This window comes from Oenanthe melanoleuca, chromosome 17 (assembly GCF_029582105.1).
Source record: "Oenanthe melanoleuca isolate GR-GAL-2019-014 chromosome 17, OMel1.0, whole genome shotgun sequence".
Classification (NCBI taxonomy): Eukaryota; Metazoa; Chordata; class Aves; order Passeriformes; family Muscicapidae; genus Oenanthe; species Oenanthe melanoleuca.
In genome coordinates, this window is record NC_079350.1 from 4,070,328 (window position 1) to 4,092,872 (window position 22,545).

A 22,545-nucleotide genomic window follows, 5' to 3' on the forward strand; every position below is an offset into this window, starting at 1 on the left:
CAAAGCCCAGAGACCCCCCAAAACCACAATACCCTTACCTGAGCTATGACAAAGACAGCGTTGCCCACAAGAAGAAAGGCCAGGGTGCCTTTGAGCTGCACCTGAGCACTGACAGAGATGCTGCTCCACCTCCACTTGGATATCTTCATCCTAGAAAGGAACCAAACACTGCACTGAGGGCTGCTTTGCCTGGGTCCCACAGCTCTGCTCCAGCATCCCTGCTCAGCTCAGTGACACCAGTGACTGCAGGGACCTGAGCCTGAAGTTTTAGTTAATTAACAGAAGCATTAGCATGGTACAGGTTCACTTCCCAGCTCGGTTTTTATCTGTCAGACCACAACTTTGGCCTGATTTCCAGTGGCTGCACCTGACACTTCTCCAAACCTGCCTTGGAAGAGAGTCTGGCTCACACCTGAGCGAGCGCTGCACAGTGAGTAGCCAGAAGTGTCCCTGATTTCATAAAAGCACTTAAATATCCCAGTTTACAGGGCTGCTCCTGGAAGAACAAGATGAAAGGCTTCAAAAACAAAACAAAAAAAAATGCAATTAACAGCCGTTATTCCTCCTTTTTTTCATTTATTCCACTCCAGTTCCCCTCGGTTCCCAGGGAAGACTCCTGTTCTTACAGAAAAGACACGACCCACAATTAAAGAGCAGAAATGAAGTATCCCAAGTGTCAGCCTTTCATCTCCTTCTCCATCTGCCTCATGAAAGAGAATAACCCAGAATGGCATTTTCTTAAATAAAACCCAGCTCAAAACCACAATACGTTTTATTGTGAACCTCTCTGCAAGAGCCAGAAAGGAGCAGGTTTCAGGAAATCATGCTTCCAGGCAATCAAAGCAGCTCATGTCTGTAAGGAGAAAGAAAGAAAAAATATCCTCCCCTAAGCTAATTTCCCTTGAAAAGCAGCTAGGCAGTGTCTTCGGGAAGCAGGGGGGTGGGAGAGGTGCTGCTCCTGGGGAGAGAGGGCAGGACTGCAGACCTGCAACATAAAGAGCTTCTTTCCTACTCATTTTTGTTTGGTTGGGTTTTTGTTTTGTTTTGTTTTTTTTCCTCCTGGCAAAGGTTTTTGTAGCGGTTTTGAAATCGCACAATTGCCGGCAACACCAGCCCTGCTTTGCTATCTGGCTTAGAAAAATCACCGGAGGGCTTCCAGGTCCCCAAATCCGCTCTGCAATCGCCCTGGGGGAGAGGTGCAGCATGCTAAAGAGACTTTCCAAGAGGCAGATCCATTGATTAATGGGAGCCCAGAGCGCTTGGCCGGGGATCCCGTGGACAGGTGGCTGAGCCTTGCCTTACACTTGGTTCTCATTAAGGCTCCCAGACACTCCTGACTCGAAGCCAATACCAGAGCGCGCTCCGAGTTTATCCTACAGGCGCTCGGGGCTGCGCGCGTAAATGAAGGGAAAATTAAGAAAGGGGGGAGGGATGTGGCTGAGCAGCATCGCGGAGCCGGTACCGGGGCAGCCCCGCACGGGCGATGCGGGGCGGGGATGAGGAGCCGGGGATGCGGGGCCGGGATGAGGAGCCGGGATGAAGCGGAGATGAGGAGCCGGGGATGCGGGGCCGGGGATGCAGGGCCGGGGATGCGGGGCCGGGATGAGGAGTCGGGGATGCGGGGCCGGGGATGCAGGGCCGGAGATGCGGGGCCGGGATGAGGAGCCGGGGATGCGGGGCCGGGATGAGGAGCCGGGGATGCGGGGCCGGGATGAGGAGCCGGGGATGCGGGGCCGGGGATGCGGGGCCGGGGATGAGGAGCTCCATCTCCGCGGAACGAGCAGCGGGGAAAGGTCCGGCGGGGCGCGTCCTTCTCGGGATGGCACGGACAGGACGGGACGGGACGGGACGGGCCGTACCTGGCGGCGGCGGGGCCGGGCAGGACGATGCTCCGGGGCCGGGCGGGAGCGGCGGCGGCAGCACGGAGCGGAGCGGAGCAGCGGCGGCCCCAGACGCTCCCTCCCTCCTTCTCCCTCTCCGACTTCAAAGGGCAGCCAAAAGCGCCGGGGCTTCCAGCGAGGAGGAGCCGCCGCAGTGGCTCCCCCCAGCCCGAGCCGGCCGCTCTTATAGCGGCGGCGGGGGGGAGGCAGGGGGGAGAGCGGGCGGAATTCACACCTCTCGGCCCGGGATGCCCCCACCCGGGTTAACCCCTCGCCTCCCCCGGCGCCGGCCCGCGGCCGCCAGCCGGTTTCCTGAGGCGAGACCGGGGGGGCACAGGCGGGGGGAGCCCGCACCGCACGCATGCGTTCCCGCTGGTCCGGGCAGCGCCGGGTCCCCCCGGGAACCCCCGGGAGAGTGATGAGCTTTCCATCCTCCCCGGGGACCCTCCGGAGGATGCTCCGCTTTCCCCCCACCGGGAGGATGCTCCGCTTTCCCCCCTCCCCGGGCACTCCCCGGAGGATGCTGCACTCCCCTACCCCTGCACTCCCCGGAGGATGCTGCACTCCCTCCTCGGGCAGCAGAACGGTATCTGCTACCCCTACACCTCTGCCCACCCCATCATCTCAGGTCACCAAAACACCCCGGTACCGCCACGGGCATTGTGCAGCCACATCCTGCCTCTGGGATGGCCTGGATGGTCTGCCAGGTTTTTAATTTCACTTGCTGCTGAAAAATGAACCAAATCCTCAAGGTCCTATTCTTTTGGTGCTGTTTGGTAAAGCTCAGTGCCAGTCTTGCTGCTTGTAACAGTTTTCTGTTGGGAATCAGAAAACGGGTTTGAGGCACACCATTTTGGATGGGGACAAACCCCTGGCTCAGCGACAGCCATGCACAGGTTGTGTCTGATCCGTGTTTGTGTGTCTGGGAGAAAAGCCTGTGGGGGAAGAAGGGCACAGCTACAGTGTGTGCAACCTGTATTTGATATATGATACATCTGTCTGTGTTCTGAGGTCTGTACATGTCAAATGTGGCAACGCTCATTCCTGTGCATTCCTCAGCACATCCCAGCAGCTCTGAGAAACCCACCTGAATTCCTGCATCCCACCAGACACGCTTCAGCTCCAGCCTCTCCTCCTTCCCTCCCTGCACGGGGTAAAACCAGTGCCCCAGCAGGACACTGCACTCAAGGCCATCACTGCAGGTTGTCCCACTGGACTTTGATGGCAACATTCACCACTTGCCACAGGCCAGGAGCACCCATCTGCTCACCCTGAGGTGATTGTCCCCCCATCACGAGGCACAGTTTCATGCACAGCTCCTGCAGAAATCACAGCGTTGTTAATTTGGACCCAGTCCTCCCAGGGATGTCTGTGTGACAGAGAATCCGTCCCAAAAAATTTACATGGGAAATGAAGTCTCCTTTTCTGTTTGGTTAAATGTCTGCCAGCCTGTTCTAATTTACCCAGCCAGGTTGATTTGCAACTTTCAATTTTCCATCGGTTGGCTGTGACCAGGACACTGGGAAAATTTAGCACTTGAGTTCACCCAACTCCTGCATTTCAAAATATCCCAGCCCGAGACATGCAGGAGAAAACCCTTTCCGTTTTGGAACAACCAGGAGGGAAAAGTCTGAACACGAGAGGTTTTAAAAGCATCGAATTATTTCACATTGAAAACGCCAGAGCAGCCTGGGTCCCTGTGAGCCCCAGCATCCCCCAGCCCTGGGGCTGGGCAGGAGGGGACACCCCAGGAAATCCCATCCCTGGGTGACCCTGCACCCCGTCCTGCTGCAGGGATGCCCTAGGCTGGAGGAGGGATGCCAGAGGGTGGGAATGCTGATCCTGCTGATCCTGCTGATCCCGAGGCAAGGGCTGGGGGAGCCAGCAGCAGGCGAGACGCATTCAGTCTGTGCTTCACCAAAAGTTCATCAAAGCCAAAGGATTTTTTTTTTTTTAATACACTTTTTTTTTTTTTTTTTTTTTTTTTTTTTAATGAAACAGTTGAGATGACTCAGCGGTTTCTGACGCAATCCCCGTTTCATCGGAAAATTCCTAACCAGCTCCTAGTGGCAACTGATTGCTGCCATAAATCACAGTATTATCCCTGGCCCCGGCAGCGCGGCTCACGCAGCCCCGGCCCCGCCCCGTGAAATCAGCAGGAGCGATGCCATCGCCTGCATGGGAGCAGAACCAGCCCCGAGAACCAACTGCAGATCCAAAACACGAGTTCACATCAGCCAAACCCCGCAGCTCAGCTCCTGCCACCCCAAAATCCCCAGGGACAGCAGTGTCCCCAAAGCCCCGGGGCCGTGGGTGCCGCTGCCGCAGGTACAGCATTAATCACGGCTGGCCAGGCTCAGACAACAGCGGGTTTTATCTCCCAGGTTTTGGCAGGAGCGTTAGAAATGGTTTGCAGATGTTATTTACTGCTTTGGGGCTCGCAGTAAATTGAGACAAGATGCACCTGCATGGACAGCGAGAGGCTTTCCCACCCGGGACGGTCGCTGAGGACTCGTGTTGGACTTTCCCAGGGAAGTTTAGGATTTGGATGAGCGTCCCTTATCCAGCTCAGCTCCCTGCATCCTGCACTAGGGCGAGGCAATCTGTGCTGGGCATTCACCTCCCGACACTGCTTGTCCCGACAGCCACCCCGAGGGACAGAGAGCAGCCCTGCCCCAGCAGCTGCCAGGCTTTTCCATCCCAAACCAGTGCCGTGCAGAACTCAGAGTGCAAAAAAAAAAAGAAAAAAAAAACCAGCGACAGACACTCCAAAATAACCTCCAGTCGGGGGAGCGTTGCCGGAGACTGGCTGCTGGTTTGGCCAGAGAAGTGCCTGGGAAGGAAAGGAGTTTCCTTGGCTGAAAGGAGTTCAACAAAGTGCTGGGCTGGGCACTGGAGCTGCTGGCAGGAGCCAGGGATGCTCAGCTGAGTGAGAAACTCGGGGTTCTGCAGGATCAGGACCGAGGGAGGGCTGGGGGATCCCTTTGCTGGAGGGACCTCCCTCCCTGGCCAGGAGCAGAGAGTGACAGCCAGCTCTGATCCAGGCAGGACACACTGACCTCCTCCCTGTGCTTCCCGTGGCAGGACACTTTTCCATCCTGACCCAAACACCGGCTGACACAGCATCCCTGAGCCCCAAGCACATCCCTGGAACATCCCCTGAATGAGCTCTGTACCACAGGACCTGCTCTTGGTGAGCCAGAGCCATGGATATGGAGTTCCAGCATCACTTTCCCAGCCAAATCAGCCCTTTCCTGGCTCAGCCCTTGCACTGCACAGCAGATTGGATGGTTCTCCATCCAATCTCCCCCAAAATGCCTGCCCAGGTCCAGGAGTGTGAGCATGGTCAGGAGTCTGTTAGCCCAGGACCCCCCCAGCAATTCCATCTTCCCTCAGGGATGACACAGCTGATCAGTTTTCTTCCTTTCTAATCCTGACTGCAGAAGTGTTGCATTTGTTTGACCCTTCTGCAGTTATTTCCAGGCCAGACTGGTGTGGCATGAGCAGATTAAAGCTGTCCACAGAGTGTGTGAGGTCCCTGCACGACCAGAACTTTGCCAAGGGGATCAAAGCCCCCCAAAAAGGCCCTGGCAGCCAAGAGCTGCAGCTGTGGCCCACCACTGGGTAACTAAAACAAGCAAGAGGAGACCAAAAGAAGTGTTCTTTAGAGGCAGAAGTGTTCTTTAGAGGCAGAAGTGTTCTTTAGAGGCAGAAGTGTTCTTTAGAGCTGCTCCCTTGCAGAGTGACCTGCGGCGCAGTGTTGGGCAAGGCAGCTCGTCCCTGCGTGTCCCCACGCTCTGGGGATGGGCATGATTTATGTCACGTTGGCTTGAGGGTTCCATCTGAAGAGATTTGCAAAATGTTGAGTCAAACTGAACCAGCCAAAGCCACCGAGCTGCTCTCACCATCAGATTCCTGTGAAAAATATCTCTGGGCAGTTTGAAAGCCACAAGTGACAGCAGCGACCCCAGGTATGGTCGTGGCTGTGGATTTCAAGGGTTTCAAGAGCCTCTTTTTTCTGGGTAGACTTCAACTTTACCTGTCCCCAAATTTACACATTCCTGCAAGAACCTGGAGGAGCTTCCAGGCCAGCCAGGCTCGGTTCGAAATTTTAGCTGTTCAAAGATTGAAGAAAAAAAAGTACAAAGGCTTTTCTTTGAATGGAATGAGTCTGCCATAGAAGTTGAGCAGTATTGTGCTGAGGGCCATCAGCTATGCAGCCCTGCCAACCACAGGCATTCAAAATCCGTGAGTCAGACTCCCCAAAAACCCTAAGACTGGTTTCATTCCCTTTTTGGATTTTGAGCCTTGAAGCATCAAAGCTTCAAGCGTTTCTCTGCAGAAAATGACATTTTTTTGACCAACAGGGTGAGAGCTGAGACCCTCAACGTCGTTACTGGCCTCCAGGAGTTATGACTGTAAAAAAAAAAAACCATTAAACACCACGAAATGAGCAATAAACCCCTGCACTGCCTCCATGAATTTGGCAGTGGGGGGCCACTCCAGGACACCCCAAAGGTAGGAGAGATGGAAAACTGGCAACAAGAAATCAAATTCCTTATCATTAATGGTGACATGCTTGTCATGGGCCATGACAGGGCTGAGAGGAAAGGGAAGAGTGAAAAAACCCCAAGGAAAACAGCAGCAGGAATACCTGTGAGCAATATGCATAATAGGTTTATTCAACAGAGAGACAGGAAGGGAGATTTTTTTTTTTTTTTTTAAGAGTAAGTATTCAGCTAAACTGCCTCAAATGGGGCCAGGCCTTAGGGAGAATGGATATTTTAAGTGGCAATTTATTCCAGTAATAAAATGAGAAGGATGCAGGTGCTTTGGCAGGGCTGGGCCTGGGTGATCAGAGCTGGGGCTGCAGCAGTGGCTGAGCCAGGGCTCTGGCACAGCTGGTGGCTCTGGCACAGCTGGTGGCTCTGGCACAGCTGGTGGCTCTGCCTTTATGGGGCTCCTTTCCCCAGTGCCAGGGCCTGTGTCTGGGTTCCAGCTGGCCAGAAAGTGTTCCCCACATCAGGATCTCCCCTCCAGCCCTGGTCAGAGGCAGCAGTGGGAGGGGAGAGGTGTTTTACCCAGGTGCTGCTGCCATCCCTTCTCCAGCTGGGCAGGAAAGGGTTTGTGCCCATGGGCTGCTCCACTCCTGCACCAGGTGCTTCCACACCAGGAGCATTCTTAATCAAAAAAAGTCAGGAAATCTTCACAAACTGGATGGTGCTGTGCTGCTCAGATTGCCCAGAGCTCTGCCACATCAAGTGCTGAGACCATCCAGCTTCTCACCATCAGAGTGCACAAACTGAAGGGTTGTGGGGATGAAAAATTAAACTCTGAAGTAATGGAAGTGGTAAAAAACACTTTGTAACATCACAGTCCTTCAAACTGTGAGCCCAGGTAGAACTGCAGCTTCACTCTCTGGTTTTGGGTCATTATCACCAGTATTTCCAGCCTGGCAGCGACTGGGGACACTCAACAGAGCAGGTTTAATTCTGACCCAGTCTACACCACAGGCAGATGAAAGATCATCCCATACTTACCCCAAGGAGAAAATACTCTCAACACTCTCAGCTGGCACAGCCCCCTCTTCCCCTGTTCCAACACACACTGCTTTCAAACCATCACCCTCATATTAAAAATAAAACAAAACTCTCTGTGTCTCTTTCCCTCACTGCAACGTCTGAGTTGAAAGGGTGGAAGTGCTTGCAGAAAACCATGGTTAATGTTACCCTGGAAGGATCCAGGACAGCATACCAGAACCTGGGTTTGGCATCTGGGAGCCACTTTTCAGCCATACATATCACCGTTCCTGCGTGCACGCCGGTCCACACCAAATTAGCCCTGTGGAATGCAGATTGAAAAATCCCCTTTCCAGCAGCACTTAAATGCAGCAGCTAAAATTTGCTCTTTCTCCATTTCCTACCTGTTTAGGAAAGAAGGAACAAAGCCCTGGCCCTTTGTTTTTTGGGTTCCTTCCCGGGAAGGTTTGCCCAACCCACGTCTGCACCGCAGTGTTCACAGCCTGAACAAAGACCTTTTAAACAGCAGCAGCTCCTGCCAGGAGCTCACCACCTGCCTGCCCCTCTCCTCCCCATTTATTTTGGGGGTTCTTTTTCAATAATAGCTGTAACACATGTGCAACCCAGTGGGAGTTTTTTCCCCCCCCATGCCTACAGCGCTGGCTGCAGCCCAACCGCCAGCCCAGGGTGTGCAGCTGGGAGAGAGAAAAAAAAAAAATAGAATAAATCCCCAACAACCTGTGGAATGTTTTCTTGCTCCTGAGAGCTCCAACACTTCCCTGCTTGGCCTGCCATGGCTGGCACTTGCTGCATCCAGCAGCCAACGGGGTTTCCTTTCCAGTGGGAGCCAGCTGGAATTTGGGCAAGGGCTGGGGGTGAGGGGGGTATATTTAACAACTGCCTGATGGTGCTTTTCACCTGGTGCCTTGTGCACAGCCACCACCCTGGCACGTCCTTGCTGCACAGCTGCAATGTCCTCACAAGTGGTGTTTTTGCACCCAGACATGGGGTTTGCCCTCAGAGCAGGTTTTGAGCTGTGCTGTCACCTCTCTGACATCCATTTCAAAGCCAGGTGATGTTTTCATAGCCAGGAATCCACAGTGGTTTGTGCAACCCTAAATCTGCTCAAAACCCCCCTGAGGACAAGCCCTGCTGTGCCCCATGGCACCATCCGCAGTCCAGGCAGATCATGAACACAGAATTAATGGATTCATCTGAGCCAAAAAAGGAGCAGGGTACTTTGGGATGTGCTGGAGCTCTGCTTTCAGCTCAGGGCTGGACACCTGGGGAGCATCAGGGTATCTATGTGCTGGCTTGGAGGGATTCATTTTCACAGTAAATAGGGAGAGCAGAGTTTTTCAATATTTATTGGTCAAGACTCAGTTTTGCAGAGTTTTGTGGTAAGTTTATAGTCTGCCCAGGCAGGAGGGAGGCTGGAGATGTGGTGTGGGCAGCACAGAGGGATGCTGCCTGCAGCCAACCGGGGAATGTGGATAGTTCCTGCAGTATCAGCTAAAAACGGGAGCCTAACCCAGCTCATCTGAGCCGTGCCCCGGGGAAGGCCCTGGGCACAGAGTCAGTGCTTTAATGCTCTGTGCCATTCCCTGCACACACACCCTCACTCCCCTCCAGAGCCCTTCCCAGCCTACTGGAGCGGTTTAAAGAGGATTTTTTATTTTTTATTTTATCCGTGCATGCCTGTCTTTCCTCCAGACCCCCTCCCGGGGGACAGGCGAGCCCGTCCTATCAGCCCCAGAAATGGTGGCTGCTATCAGAGCTCCCACCCTCCTCCCAAAGCCGCAGCCACAGAGGCGCTTGCTCAAGCTCAGCATTCCTGCTCCCTGTGCCCCGGGAACAGCTGTGCCGAAAGGATGCCGAGAATCCCTGCGAGGCTCCAAGGAAAAGATATTAAAGCAGGGGGGGGAGCAGCAGCGATATAATAAAAAGTCATAATAAAAGAGAGAAGCACTGAGTGGATTAGCAGCCCGAACGCCACTTGGCTTTTGGTTTCCTTTCCTCCAGCTTTTCTGCGCCGCACGACAATCCGCTCAAATTCCTCCAGCCCGGAGACGCTCGGCTCCTGAATTTCAGACAGAACTCCTGGAGGTGGCCAGGCTGCAGAGGCTGAGGGCATGGCTGGGAAATTGAGCTGCTCTGAACTCCACGGAGGGCACGTAGGCACTGGCAGCAGGCATCGGGGGCTGCCACACCAGCTCCCCGTGTCTGCACCCACTCCTCGTGTGCCCCGTGGGGAAATAAAAGGCAGGTTTGGAACTTGGTGTGTGTTTCTTAAGTTGTAGGATACATCTCACTGTTTTAAAAATCCGTGGTGCCTGCCACATACCAGATCTTCCTTCGTGGAAAAGCAGAGCAGAGAATAATAATAAAATAATGCAAGGGATCCACAGGGATCATTGAGTTCAGCTCTGGCCCTGCACAGGACACTCCCAGGTCTTTCTGTGGCCACCAGAGAGGACAGATCAGTGCCTTCCCCTCCACGTGGTGAGGAAAGAAGATGGATTTTCCCTGCGGGACTGCTCCAGCAGCACTGGGGCAGGCTCGGTGTGGGGGCAGCGGGATGCAGGGCTGGGGAACGAGCAAACCCACAACGCTCACACACCGTGTACCCAAACCCAACACCCAGCACAAGGCGTGCGAGGACAACATTCCCTTTTTCTCCTTTGGAAACGCCCAGGAGGATTTTGGGGGCACGGAGCATCTGCTGCCCGGGGCCGCCGGCTGTGTGAAGAATTCGGGCTGGCCGCGAGCGAAGGCGGCGGCTGTGCCGGTGGCAGCTGTCCCTGCCCTGCGGGGCATTTAAATTTTAAAGCCCTTCTCCCCACGGCTGCTTTCGGCACCATTCCTGCCCAGCTCACGGAGATCCAGCTCCCGGGAGCTGCTGGCCCACGAGGCACCCATGGGCTCGCTGGTGGCCAAGCTCCTCCTGCCCACCCTCAGCTCCTTGGTCTTCCTCCCCACCATCAGCATCGCGGCCAAGCGGCGTTTCCACATGGAAGCCATGGTTTATTTCTTCACCATGTTCTTCGTGGCGGTAAGAAGTTCCAAACCTCCCCTCTCCCTGCATGCTCTATCCTCCCTGTACCACTGAGAAGCTGATTCACCCAAGAGCAGCCAGCACAGCCCCTAAAATCTCCCTTTCCAGTTATTGTGTGGTGCTGAGCAGCTGATTCTCCAGTTTAGGATGTCCCACTGTGTGGCCTTACAGAGATTTAGTGGTGCTTTTATAACTGAGATTAGGGAGAAGGTCTGGGTGCAAAGAGCCTTGACTGATTTGCAATGCTTGGGAGCTGACTTTTCTCTTTGTTTTACAGCTGCTAAGTGGCCATGCTGAATTTGGGCTTTAAATTGCCTCCAGAATCTCTTGCTCTGCCTCTGTCATTTTAGCCAAAAGCACATAGTAGTCAAATTATTGATTTTGCAATTGCCAGCTGGGGATGGGAGCAATGCTGGAGTCAGGGGAGTTTCTACACTGGGAAAGGAAAGACTAAGACATGCTGCTGAGCTATCAAGAAAAATAATTATTAACCCTTTGTTGGTTGAAAAGTGTGTTTTACCAGGCTCTGATCCCCTGGCCTTCCTTTGTGTGGAAATAATGAGTGAATAAATATCTGTACATATATAAAATATTCCTATTTCTGCTCCCAGCAGTGGGAGCCTTGAGCTTTGTATTCCTGCTGAGTGATCCCATACAGACACCAACTGAGCACCCAAAGCAGCATTCCCACTGGAAAAAATCTCCTGTTTTACTATATTTCAATGATCTGCTAAAGAATATGAAGGAAATAGCTCAGCACCCCAACTGACATTGCATTTCCCACAAATGCCCATCCATCTCAAGTCATCTCTTGAGGGTTGGCATGTTCCTTGTACAGAGAAACTGAGGCAGGGAGTAGATAAAGGATCTTCCCAGTGTGAAAAGCTCTTCCACAGGGCTCAGAATCAGATTGGTGTCCTACTAAGGATCCACAGAATATCCTTGAGCTGATTAAAGCACGATGGAGGGGGAGAAATTCTGCCAGATCTATAAAAACTACAGGACCAGTTAATATGAAAACACCCCTGAGCCCCCAGCCCAGCTCCCCAGGGAAGCCAGACATCTACAATTTCATTTTGCACTGGGTCTGTGTCTGCTACACCCCCCTGAGAAGTCAGTAGGAAAACTGGCACGTGTTTCAAGAAGAGGTGGAACAGGTCCTCTCCGAAGAGATTGAAGAAGCAGAATATCCCTGAGTGGGGAAGGGGAAGAAGGGAAAGGAGGAGAGGCAGCTGCCAGCGTGGTGGGGAGGGGGTTTGGAAGGGCAGCAGCTGCTGCTGTTGCACTTTTTGTAGCATCCCACTCGTCCTCTTGCAGGGGAGCTGAGCAGAGCAGTGAAAGCAGACAAGTGCCAGGAACACGCTCTGCCTTCCACCCTTTCTTCCCCCCAGCTCCAGACTCTCCCAGCCCAATCTCAAGCAGGGAAAAGAATTACAGCCGTGGTGCAATCTTTTCTAGAAGCTGCAGCCAGCCAGAGGGCTCGCAGCAATTCCCATTATAAATTATATCAGCATCCCCACCGGGCCGTGGCAGCCAGCAGCGCTCCAAGGGCGCCCAGCCAAGCGGAGCAGGGACTTCTTCAGGAACAGCAGAGCTCACTGGGGCTGCCACTGCAAAACCTGCAGGGCTGGGGCTGGCAGGAAAAGGAGAGAGCCAGGCAAACACTGGGAGCATTCCTCTGGTTGCACTGGAAAATGTCTCTTGGCGTGGTCTGCGTTTATGTTGCATGACAATGGGGTTTTTTTGCAAATAACCTAATCAATGGGTTAATGGGCAGGAACTGGTGGTTTTTAAGGGAATGCACTAATGAGTGAATTCCCCAGTGTTCAGAGTCTGGCCATATAAACCTTCTTTAGCCTGGACAGTGACCTGGCATCCATACACATTTCATCAGGACGCTCATTCTGAATTGTTTTACAAGAATCTTTCGCAATTAAAACCACAACCCCCGAGTCCTCCTTGTGCTGGAGAGGCCGTCCCCCAGCGCCCTGCTCAAAGCAGCTTGGTCATCAGATTGCAAATTCTGGCCAAGAGGCAAATTAAAGCCTGTCTTAGTTTGTACTAAGAGAAAAGAATGCTGATTCTTGGGCAATTTGCAACTGGGAACGATGACATTATCACTCAAATATATTCATTACTGCATATCAGTGATCCTGGTGTAGCTGACACTGTTCTGGCCTGGCTGGCCATTCTCTCAGCAGCTACACTATTTCAAACCAGTTGATAAGAGCCTTTACCTTACTGGTATGTGGGTAAGAAACTGGTTTTCTAATACTTTTTTCTTTTTGAATAGTTTTACCACGTTTGTGACGGCCCCGGGTTATCAGTGCTGTGCTTTATGCGCTACGACATCCTGGAGTACTTCAGCATCTACGGCACAGCCCTGTCCATCTGGGTGTCCCTGATGGGTAAGAGCTGGTCTGTCGTGGCTCCTGGAAGCTCCAACACTTCAGGAAGGGCTGGATTTGTCAGGATGGATGGTGGGACAGCCAGTGGGGACAGTGCCCAGAAATGCTGCTTGCTCTGAGTTCCACCTGAGCTTCCACTGAAATTGCCCTTGTGGAAGTCAGTCTGGGCTATGGATTAATCAAGTTTTGTATCATTAACACCTTGGAAAGCCATTGCAATTGGTTGGGTGCAGACATGAACTGTCCTGAGTGATGGCTGGGGACATTTTGCTCATGGAGATGAAGAGCTGTGGCACCTGCTGGTGGCGTTTGTCAGGTGTTCCTCTGCCTGCACCAGCTCTCACACGTGTCCCCTGCTTCAAATGACAGCAACACACTGGCAGCCTTGTGCTGCAGGTCAAGGCAGGACAAGACTATGAGATGACTGAGTCTGAAACCTCATGTACCAGGGAATTTCCCATTTCTCCTCGTTTTCCCCATGCTGTGCCCATCAGCTTGTCTTGCCTCACTTAGGGACATTAAGAAATGCAGAATCTCCCACTTCCCTCGGTAGCATGAGAATCAAAGTGGTTTAGTCAAAACAAATATAACTTCCTGGTTTATCAAAAGCCTGACCTGACGGGAATATTAGATTGTTTAGAAAAAGCAGAAATTTATTTCACTTCCTTTTTACTATAAATCCCACCCCTTGCCCTGTTATTCAGTTTTCTTTTTTCTCACATTTGCTTCACTCTCTTTTTCCTCATATTGTTCCTTATTTGCCATTGAAACAAAATGTAATAGAAACGGAAAGAAATACCAGAAAGACAAAAAGTTCAAACCTATCATGATTCCATTTTGACACCATGATTTTTGGAAGGATGGGAGTGTTAATGGCAGGAGAAGAAAACAGGGTCAGAGGAGAGAGCTGTTACAACAGCAAAGGCTTTGCTCGAAAATTTGGACCATTTCTAACCAGTGCCCAATCCAGAGAGAGTTCTCATTTTTCCCCACAATGAACTGGTGTCAGCACTCCAATGTACAGCCCCAAAATGCTCACAGGACTTTTTCTTCTGCCCCTCAGGGCTCCAGGGATGGTGCAGGAGCTCCAGCAGGGATGGGGTTCCTGCAGCCTCCATGCCCAGCACAAGTAACAGCCCACAGTTGGGGATGCAGGAGCAAGCAATAGGATAAATTTTCCATGCAGGGAAAAATGTGTGGGGCAAATATTACCCTTATAAATGGCTCTGTCTCATCAAAATGTGAGTCCCAAGGGGAGCTCCCCACTGCTCAGGGCACCTCAGTGCCCTCTTTGCTCAGCTAGAAAAGGCAACAAGGCAAATAATTTCCAAAGGGCATTTTCAGTGGATAGCAGCAGTGTCAGGGTAGGTCAGAGCTGATCCAGACACTTTGGCTCCTTGCAGCAAAAATTCAACTTGATTGCTTCATTACTGCGTTCAAAAACCTCGCAAAAAAAAAAAAAAAAAAAAAAAAAAAAACACAAACCCTGCAGTGCGAGGTTTAAAATATTGACCCGCTGGGAAACAACAGAGATTAACATGCGGACATTATCCCTTAGCCAAACTCCCAATAAAAGCACGATCCAAGGACATGGAAGGTGTGGTGACTGAAGCCCAGGGAAGCCTCTCGCTGTGCCTTGTAAAGCCCGAGCGCACATGTGCGGACGCAGACCCTCGGGCAAACTTCCCGGAATGCAAATCCAGGACAGCCATAACACAGCTGTGCAAGCTGGAAAAGCATGGAGCCCACTGGGATCCATAACTTTTATCAGTTATTACCCCATTCTGTGCTAAACAAAAGCCTCTAATAATTTACTCACGCTGGTGACTTCCAGCTTGCAAAGCCCAGGCAGGTGCTGGTGCAGCCGGGACCCCATGGCACCAGCAGGGGAGTCCCACTGCTCTGGGGTGATGGAGCCTGTGCCAGAGTGAGCTGGAGAGTTTGGGAAGGCTGGAGATGCAGGATGAACCCAAGAGCTGATTGTGGGCTCGCTGGGCAGGAGGGTCTTTGCAGTAACCTCTGAATTCTGGGTCAAGCAAAAGGGAAATCATAGAATCATAGAGTGGTTCAAAGGGGGAAGGGATTTTAAAGAGCAGCTTGTTCCACCCTCTGCCATGGGCAGGGACACAATCCACTATCCCAGGTTGCTCCAAGCCCTGCCCAGCCTGGGCTGGAACACTTCCAGGGATGGGGCAGCTCCTCTAGGTAGGGATTCTCCTTTAAGCTTCCCCATGCAACCCTGAAATAAAACCCCAACAATCAGCTCCTGGACACACCACTCAGATACCTCAGGATGGTTTGCTTTGCCCCATGTGCCTCAGTTTCCCCAGCAGTGTGACAAGAGAAGGGCAAACCACACACGGATGCAACCCCAGGGCAGGTGGGAGAGACCCCAGGAAGACTTTGGGGGAGCAGCTGAAAGAGAGGGGCTGTGAGCTGATGCTCCCTGTGCTCCATCCCTCAGCCCTGGCAGAGTTTGACGAGCCCAAGAGATCGACCTTCATCATGTTTGGCGTCCTCACCATCGCTGTGAGGATCTACCACGACCGCTGGGGCTACGGCGTCTACTCGGGCCCCATCGGAACCGCCGTGCTGCTGATCACGGTCAAGTGGGTGCGTGGGGCAGGGCACTGGGGTGGGCTTTGTGGGGTGCTCCTGGTGGGGAAAGGGCTGAACCCTGCATGGGGGACTCCAACCAGTGGTTTCCTCCTCCAATCCAGCTCTCTGTCTCGCAGTGATTTCTCCTCTAATCTGAGCAGAAGGCAGGCAGCAGCCTGCATGATAAATGCCAGATTCGATCGGTCTGAGCAATCTACCACATCTCCTGTCCCTGCAATTCTAATCAGGAGGAATGTATTTATGGAGTTTTTACAGCTACTCAGAGGCAGAGGGATCTGGTAAAGTGCCCCAGATCCAGCGAAGATGTGGATAAAACACGGTGATAAAGCAGGGAGGAATCTGTCTGCAGTCTGTCTGAATGCAGCTGGGACAGTGGGGCACAATGCTGCAGTCTGTGCCCCACTCACAGCATGTGAGTGAGGTGGGGAAGCCACTGCAGGAGTGGACAAGGACTGATGGGATAAAAATTGCAGAAAGATGATGCCAAACATCACGGAAATACGTGGTGCAAATCCCAATTATAAATTGTCACCAAGCCAGCAGCTAAAGCCAAGTGGCCACCATGGGGAGGGGATGGGCAAGGAAGAGACCAAGGCACAGACCCTGCATCCTCCAGTCTGCAGATGCTGTGCTGGGATCTGCTTTCTCACAGACTGGGTTTGTGAGGGCACAAACTCCCTGAGCTGGCTTTGGGGCTGTATACTAAAAAAACAATATTATAATGAGGAATGAGGCTGGAGCAGCCAGCTAAATCCAGGTGAATAACTTGGTGTGCTCTCTCCTTCCTCCCAGCTGCAGAAGATGAAGGAGAAGAAAGGGCTCTATCCTGACAAGAGTGTCTACACCCAGCAGATCGGTCCTGGCTTCTGTTTCGGGGCACTGGCGCTGATGCTGAGGTTCTTCTTTGAGGTACCTGTGTGCACACTCAGCCTCCCTGACCCTATAGGGGACATCACCAGGAGAGGGACATACCCCTTCACACCACTGGGCTGCATCCAGCCTTGCACAAAACCCAGCTCAGGGTTGCCATACTGGGTCTGGCAGCAGGGACAAGGGTCCCTCCATGCTTGTCCTCATCCCACCCCTGGTTTGTTCAGGGCAGGTGTGGCAGCAAGTGCCACAGAGGGTGATGCTCTGTCTCTTTTTCCCCCCTCAGCGAGTAACAAGGACATGAGATGTGCTTTCCTCAGGCACACATGATCCTCAGAACTGCTTTGTCAAGTGCAGGCAGGGATTTTTGGAAACTGGGCACGGGTGACTTAAGGACACTTCGCAGCGACGCGGCAGGGACTGGATCCGACCCAGGCATGGCCGGATCCACAGCTGGCTCACGCCAAAAAAAAGACTCTCAGCGACTCCCAGGGGCACTTGATCCTGTGTTTATATCCTTCTGCTCCTGCTGCTAGCCAGTCCCCCCGTCCTGCTCCGAGGGGTCCGTGTGTCCTGCCGGGCAGGCGATAACCCCCCGACACAGCCGCCGGCCGTGCCTGCACTCAGCCCCGCCGTTACGGCTGCTCTGTGCTTTGGGAGCTGCGAGATACAACCTCACAGGCATCCCCGAGGATTATTTTTCAAAGCATTTAGTAATTGCAAATTCTAGCAGAACATAAAAATGTCACTTAGCAGAAGCCGCCTCCCCGCGCGCCCCGGCCTCGCCGCCGCGTCCTTTGCGGGGTAATGAAACACTTCATTCAAGAATTGGGAAATGTGCAAATTAGAATGTGTTAAATCCACTTTGCTTTAGGTTTGGGGTTTTTTTTTCACTGGAAATCCTTTCTTCTCTGACAGCAAAGGGAGGCAGAAGGTTCAGGAATCTTTTTTATCCCCTTCCTTTTGGCTACTTGTAGAAGTTTAATGTCGCGCGCCTCGCGCGAGCCCCCGGCCCTGCTGCTCCCGCTTCTCACTGCGCTCTCCCCGCCTGCAGGAGTGGGATTACACCTACGTGCACAGCTTCTACCACTGTGCCTTGGCCATGGCCCTGGTGCTGCTGCTGCCCAAGGAGAACAAGAAGGCTGGGAGTGCCGGGACCCCCGCCAGGCTGGACTGCTCCACGCTCTGCTGCTGCGTCTGAGCGCCCCGGGCACCGAGTTCCTGCTCCTGGCTGATGGAGGGCTGCAGCCACAAGGAAGATCCTGCCTGCTGGGTTTTCCCCTGGCACACCGGTGTCTTTTCCCACCAGCTCCGTGCCCACTCTGGGATTTTCTCCCCTGGGAAGTTTCCTGAGTAACCTGGTCTAGTGGAAGGTGCAGGGGGATTGAAACAAGGTGGGCTTTAAGGTCCCTTCCAAACCATCCTGTGATTCACCTTTCCACCAACAGCCCTAGCAAAGCTTGCACTTCCAGTTTGGTACATATTCATATTCATATTCTCCCTGGAGGAGCACTCAGCTGGGTGTGACCTGTCCCCTGCTCCAGGAGACCCCTGCACTCCCAGTCCATGTCACCTTCTCCTGGGCTGTCCCCTGCACTGACCTGGCAGGACCCAAGTTGTCCCCTCCGTGCAGGTTTGTCCAGCCTGAGCACACAAAGCTTCGTATGCAACACCCAATTAACAGAACCTGTATTTTTTGTGAGATATTAACTATTTTATTTATGCATTCTCTTGATGTAAATAATATATACTAACAAAGACTTTGCCAGTGTGCAATGCCAGCATTTCTTCAGCGGGGTGGGAAAATTTCCAGCTTCACTCAGCACAGTCGAGGGCAGATGCCAGTTCCAAAGCAGAGCTCTGGGCACGGCCACCACAGCCCCTCAAACCTGGAGGGACCTGCAACACTGGGCACTTTGTCCTTGCAGACCTGCAGGCTCAGGCAGCAGGTGCCTCATTGGTATGGAAAGTACATGGAAAATGAGAGGCAGAGAAAAGAAGCTCCTGGAGGGAGGGGGGAGGGCTGTAAGCCTATAACATCTCCTCTAACAGACTATTTACTATAGCAGAAGTGTATGATTTATTTAGACTGTCTGGGAAAAAGGCCAAGACTATATGTCATGGACAATTAGAGCAGTATTGATATACAGAGATGTCCACAGAAAGCCCACATTAAGCCTGGGTTCCTCTGGAAGAGAAATCCACCCCAGTCATTCATCAGAGCAACTTCCTGCGACGGGGCAACAACCAAAACTGAATGAGCTTCCAACAAAAATATAAATGAATTATGAACCCCCAAGCATCCAAGAGTCACTGGCAAGCGGTGGCACAGCTGATGCAGCTGCACACAGAGGCAGAGCTTGCAAAGAGCTTTCAAAGGGTTCCCCAGCACCTAAACCAACACAGCTCCATTCCTTGCCAGCACCCAGCCCTGGGATGTGCACAAGATGCTCTCAGGGTTTGTGTGCAAGGCTTTCCTCATTGCTTGCACGCTCCTGGAGCTCTTTGCCTTGTGAGGACTGCTCAGGGTGGCCCCAAAAAACAGGCCCAAGTGCTCTGATTTGGAGTGAAAGAAGTAGCTCAGCACTGCCTGCAAAAGATGGCTCTGAGGGTGCACAGCAGCTTCCTGAGGGGTCACCCCCATGGGCATCCCATGGCCACGCTGGCTCTTCCCAAATGCAAATCTCAATGCTGACCCTCCCCAGGATCCTGACCAGCAGTGCCAGCAGCCTCCCTCACCTGCTGCAGCCACTGGTCAGAGGCTCCTTCACCCCAACAGCTCATTTTGGGACTGGTTGGTCCCTCCTGGGCTGCAGTGACAGGTACAGCCCTGCAGCAAACCCTGGGCACCGTGGTCATGGTGAGAGCCTTGTGAGGGTCCAGTGATGGGAGGAGGGCACTGGGTGGCCACAACACCCAACTGGGGATGAGCATGAGGGACCAAATGTCATCAAACCCCATGCTCCACTTCACCTGAGGAGCAGCTGAGTAGATAAAACCTCCTCTTCCCACCTGCCATGTATTCAGATGCAGGAAAAAAAAAAAAAAAATATATATATATATATATATAAATAAATAAAATTGTCTTGCCCACAGCAAAATCTCAAGCCAGGTTTGCTTTATTCCCTCCTCTCTCTGCTGATGTCCCAGGGTGATGCTCCAGCTCTGCCAACCATCCATCCCTTTGCACCCAGGGCAGGGCCAGCACCCAGCCTTGGGACTGGCACACACCCACAGGGTGCCTGCCCTGGCATCAGCCCCGAGCTGAGGGCAGCACCCTGACAAGGAGGAAGGTGCAGGGCTGGATCCACTACCCCAGGCAGGATATCCCCTGCAACACCAATGCAGGGAAATATTATAAACATCTACAGCAACGTAGACAAAACAGTCTCTTGTAACCTTTTAGCGCTGCCGAGAGCTTTGCCTGTAAGAGCTCTTGAGCCCCTGCCAAAAATTCTGGCTGTTTTCATAAGAGTAGGTGTTTTCGTCTAAGGTGCAGTCTGAGTGCTGTGACCTTTGTCATGTCTGCTACTGAAATTTCCTGCTTCTCTGTTATTCTCTTCTTTGGTAAGACGATATGAAACCCAAAACTTTTATTGCCCCTTTTAAAGTGTCTTTATAGCTCCCCGTCTACTTCATATACTGTCTTACTCTCCAGTGCTGGGATATTACTTATGGGATCCGGGCTTGATGCTGCAAAAGGCATTTGGGTTTCACGAAGCCTAAACCGCCTGGGCTTTTTTAAGATCAGCCAGAGGAGTGGGGAGATGAAAAAAAGACAGAAAAAAGGAAAAAAAGGAATGAGAGGGGAGGGACTGGGCTTTCCGCTCCGGAGGCATCGGCATCTGCTACCAGCTCAGTCTGCCCTGCCTCTGCCAGGCCTCCCTGGGCACAAAACCCAGAATTTGCTTTGTGTCTGGGTCAGCATGGGGTGCCCACCACCCCGTGGGGATGGCATTGCACAGCAGCTCTTCCCCTGCCAGCTGTGCCCCGGAGCTGGCAGCTCAGATGTGGCCGGACAGCACAGCTGGTGCCAAACCCAGTGTGCAGCAACTGGGGCACATCTGCCCTGGAGCTGGCACTGGGAAAGGCCAGCCCTGCTGGGGGGGCTCCCATGAACCCCATTTGGCAGCCCAGTTCTGCTATCAGGACAGACACAGGAGGGATGTGTCCCTGGGGAAGGGTCGTGGGTGCCAAGGCTCTGTGCTCCCAGTCCCGTCCCTCTGGCTGGGCAGCATCTCCTCCCTGTCAGCCCTGGTGACAAAGACCCCTTGGGATCTCATCTGCACACTCCCAACATCCCCAGTGCAGTGGGAGCAGGGGTCTGGTGTGCCACAGGGGACAGGGCTGGTGGAGCTGTCCCCTCCAGGGGGACATTCCCCCACACTTGCTGTGGCAGGGCTGGCAGGGGAGGGAATCAGGACCTACTCCTGCTGGAGGGGAGGCTTCCAGAGATGTCTAGTCAGGCTCAGTGCCATCTAATCTTCCAGGCAAACTTTATCCAGATCCTTTTGGCTGCAGAAAGTGAAAAAACAGCCAGACCCAAACATAAAAGCCTGGTTTCTGCTGCCAGCTGCATGGGGCACTCCAGAAAAGGCCTTATCACCATGTGATTTTGAGAGGCAGCTTCAGGTTTTTTTCCACACGCTGCTCTTCCCTCCTCACCCTCCCATTGTCATCCCTCCATGCATGTTCAAGTGCTGAAACCAGCCAGGTTAATGCAGGTGGTGGGGCCAAGGTTTTCCTTGTGCCCACTTAGAATCCATCAGGACACAATGACACCAGCCTGCTTCAGAGAGTGGTGCTGCTCCATCCTGAGGCACCAGGAGTTCATTGGGAGCAGCCTTCTCCCTGAAATTGCCAAAGCAGACAAAGATTCTCCTGGAAATTTAAGAGTGATGGTAGGGGCAGGAGCTCTGAGGGGAATCCAAGGGAGAATTCCTGCCCTGGGTTCGTCCTTCACCCTCCAGCTCTGATCTGCCTGTGCCCTGTGAGAGAGATAAATCAGGTCTGCAGGGACAAAAAGAAGTCACCAGCCATGCCCTACACAGCTCTGGGGCTCCACAACCCCAGGATATGGTGAAAATGCACTGTGAGAACCCAGCCTTGTCCATCAACCTGGGAAAAAAGGGAGATGGAGCAACTGAAGCACCTATCTGGGACCACTTGGTGTCTCTTGGCTTTCTCCAGCCACAGTCAACATCCTTTTTGGGTGTAAAAGGAAGGTCTCCTGCTCTTCTGAGCAGTCAGAAGGCACCTGGGAACAGCAGGATGGAGTTAGGGCAGAGGCAACCACAGGAACCAGTAAAGTGGTACCTCCTGCAAGGCTGCCAATCTGCCTAACCCAGCATTTATGGGAGAAAAAGCACATTAATGCATCAGGATTCTGCTTAGAATGCCACACAATGATCCAGCACATTTCTCTTCCCTCCTCTTTCATCAAGATTTCCAAGCAAGATTTCCAAACTTCCAGGTGGTGCAGGCAGGGCAGCCCCATCCCAGGAGCACTGGGGTATTTTTGGGGCGCTGCAGACTGAGCCACCCAGCTCTGGGGTGTTTTGGGGCACAGAGGAGCTCAGCAGCAGCAGCACAGCCAGCCTGGGTGCTGCAGGGAGCCCCTCACACCCTCCAGGTGTCCTCTCCCCCCAGCAGCACCGCACATGACACAGCTGTGGGCTCAACCCAAGGGACCAAAGCCCAGGGCAGAGCAGATGTGGCACAGCCAAGCCCTCTCTGCCCTTCCAGGGATTCTTCCCCAGCTGCAAAACCCCACTCCAGGCCCAGGCTGGTGCCTGCAGCCTCCCCACTCTTCAAGCAGAGCAGCCACAGGGAGCAGCCATCCAAGGATTTTGGTTTAGGCCAATCTCCCAGAAATTCTGTCATCCTGCAGCGCATCACGCACGCTGCGGATCCGCATTACACACAGCATGGCCCCGCTCCAGCCTCCGCACGGCAGTGGAAAAACCCTCCCTCGCTGCCATGGCAGCTGGCCCTGCACCAGCTGACAGATACCACGGAGCTGCTTTAGGCTGGGAATACCTCGTGGCCCCAGAGTTCCTCCTCAGGGGGTTTGTAGGAGTGGGTGAAAGCTCCCGACCTCGCCAGCGCCTTTCAATGAGCATTTAATGAGCCGTCGTTATCTGATCCACGCGCTCCAAAGGCAAGCAAAGCGCTCGGGTTTCCAACTGCACACA

General features: G+C 53.1%; 2 protein-coding genes across 7 annotated transcripts in view; one reads left to right on the top strand and one right to left on the bottom strand.

Moving 5' to 3' along the window:
* Nucleotides 1–2,107, bottom strand: part of ADAMTSL2 (ADAMTS like 2) — a 29,772-nt gene extending 27,665 nt beyond the window's left edge. For 5 of the 6 annotated variants that reach the window (XM_056505482.1, XM_056505483.1, XM_056505481.1 and 2 more), the window contains exons 1-2: nt 1,860–2,107; nt 39–150 (exon numbers count right to left, since the gene is read on the bottom strand). In XM_056505482.1, the coding sequence (XP_056361457.1) occupies nt 39–149 (111 nt within the window). In that variant the 5' untranslated portion in view covers nt 150; nt 1,860–2,107. The remainder of the gene's footprint in view (nt 1–38; nt 151–1,859) is intronic. The other variant, XM_056505480.1, reaches the window with a different exon arrangement.
* An 8,209-nt stretch (nt 2,108–10,316) lies between these two features.
* MYMK (myomaker, myoblast fusion factor) lies at nt 10,317–17,978 on the top strand. The gene is made up of 5 exons (XM_056505518.1): nt 10,317–10,451; nt 12,748–12,862; nt 15,327–15,475; nt 16,274–16,390; nt 17,406–17,978. Exons 1-5 carry the CDS (start codon nt 10,317–10,319, stop codon nt 17,550–17,552), a joined length of 663 nt encoding a protein of 220 aa, XP_056361493.1. The 3' UTR covers nt 17,553–17,978.
* Nucleotides 17,979–22,545: the final 4,567 nt, after the last annotated feature.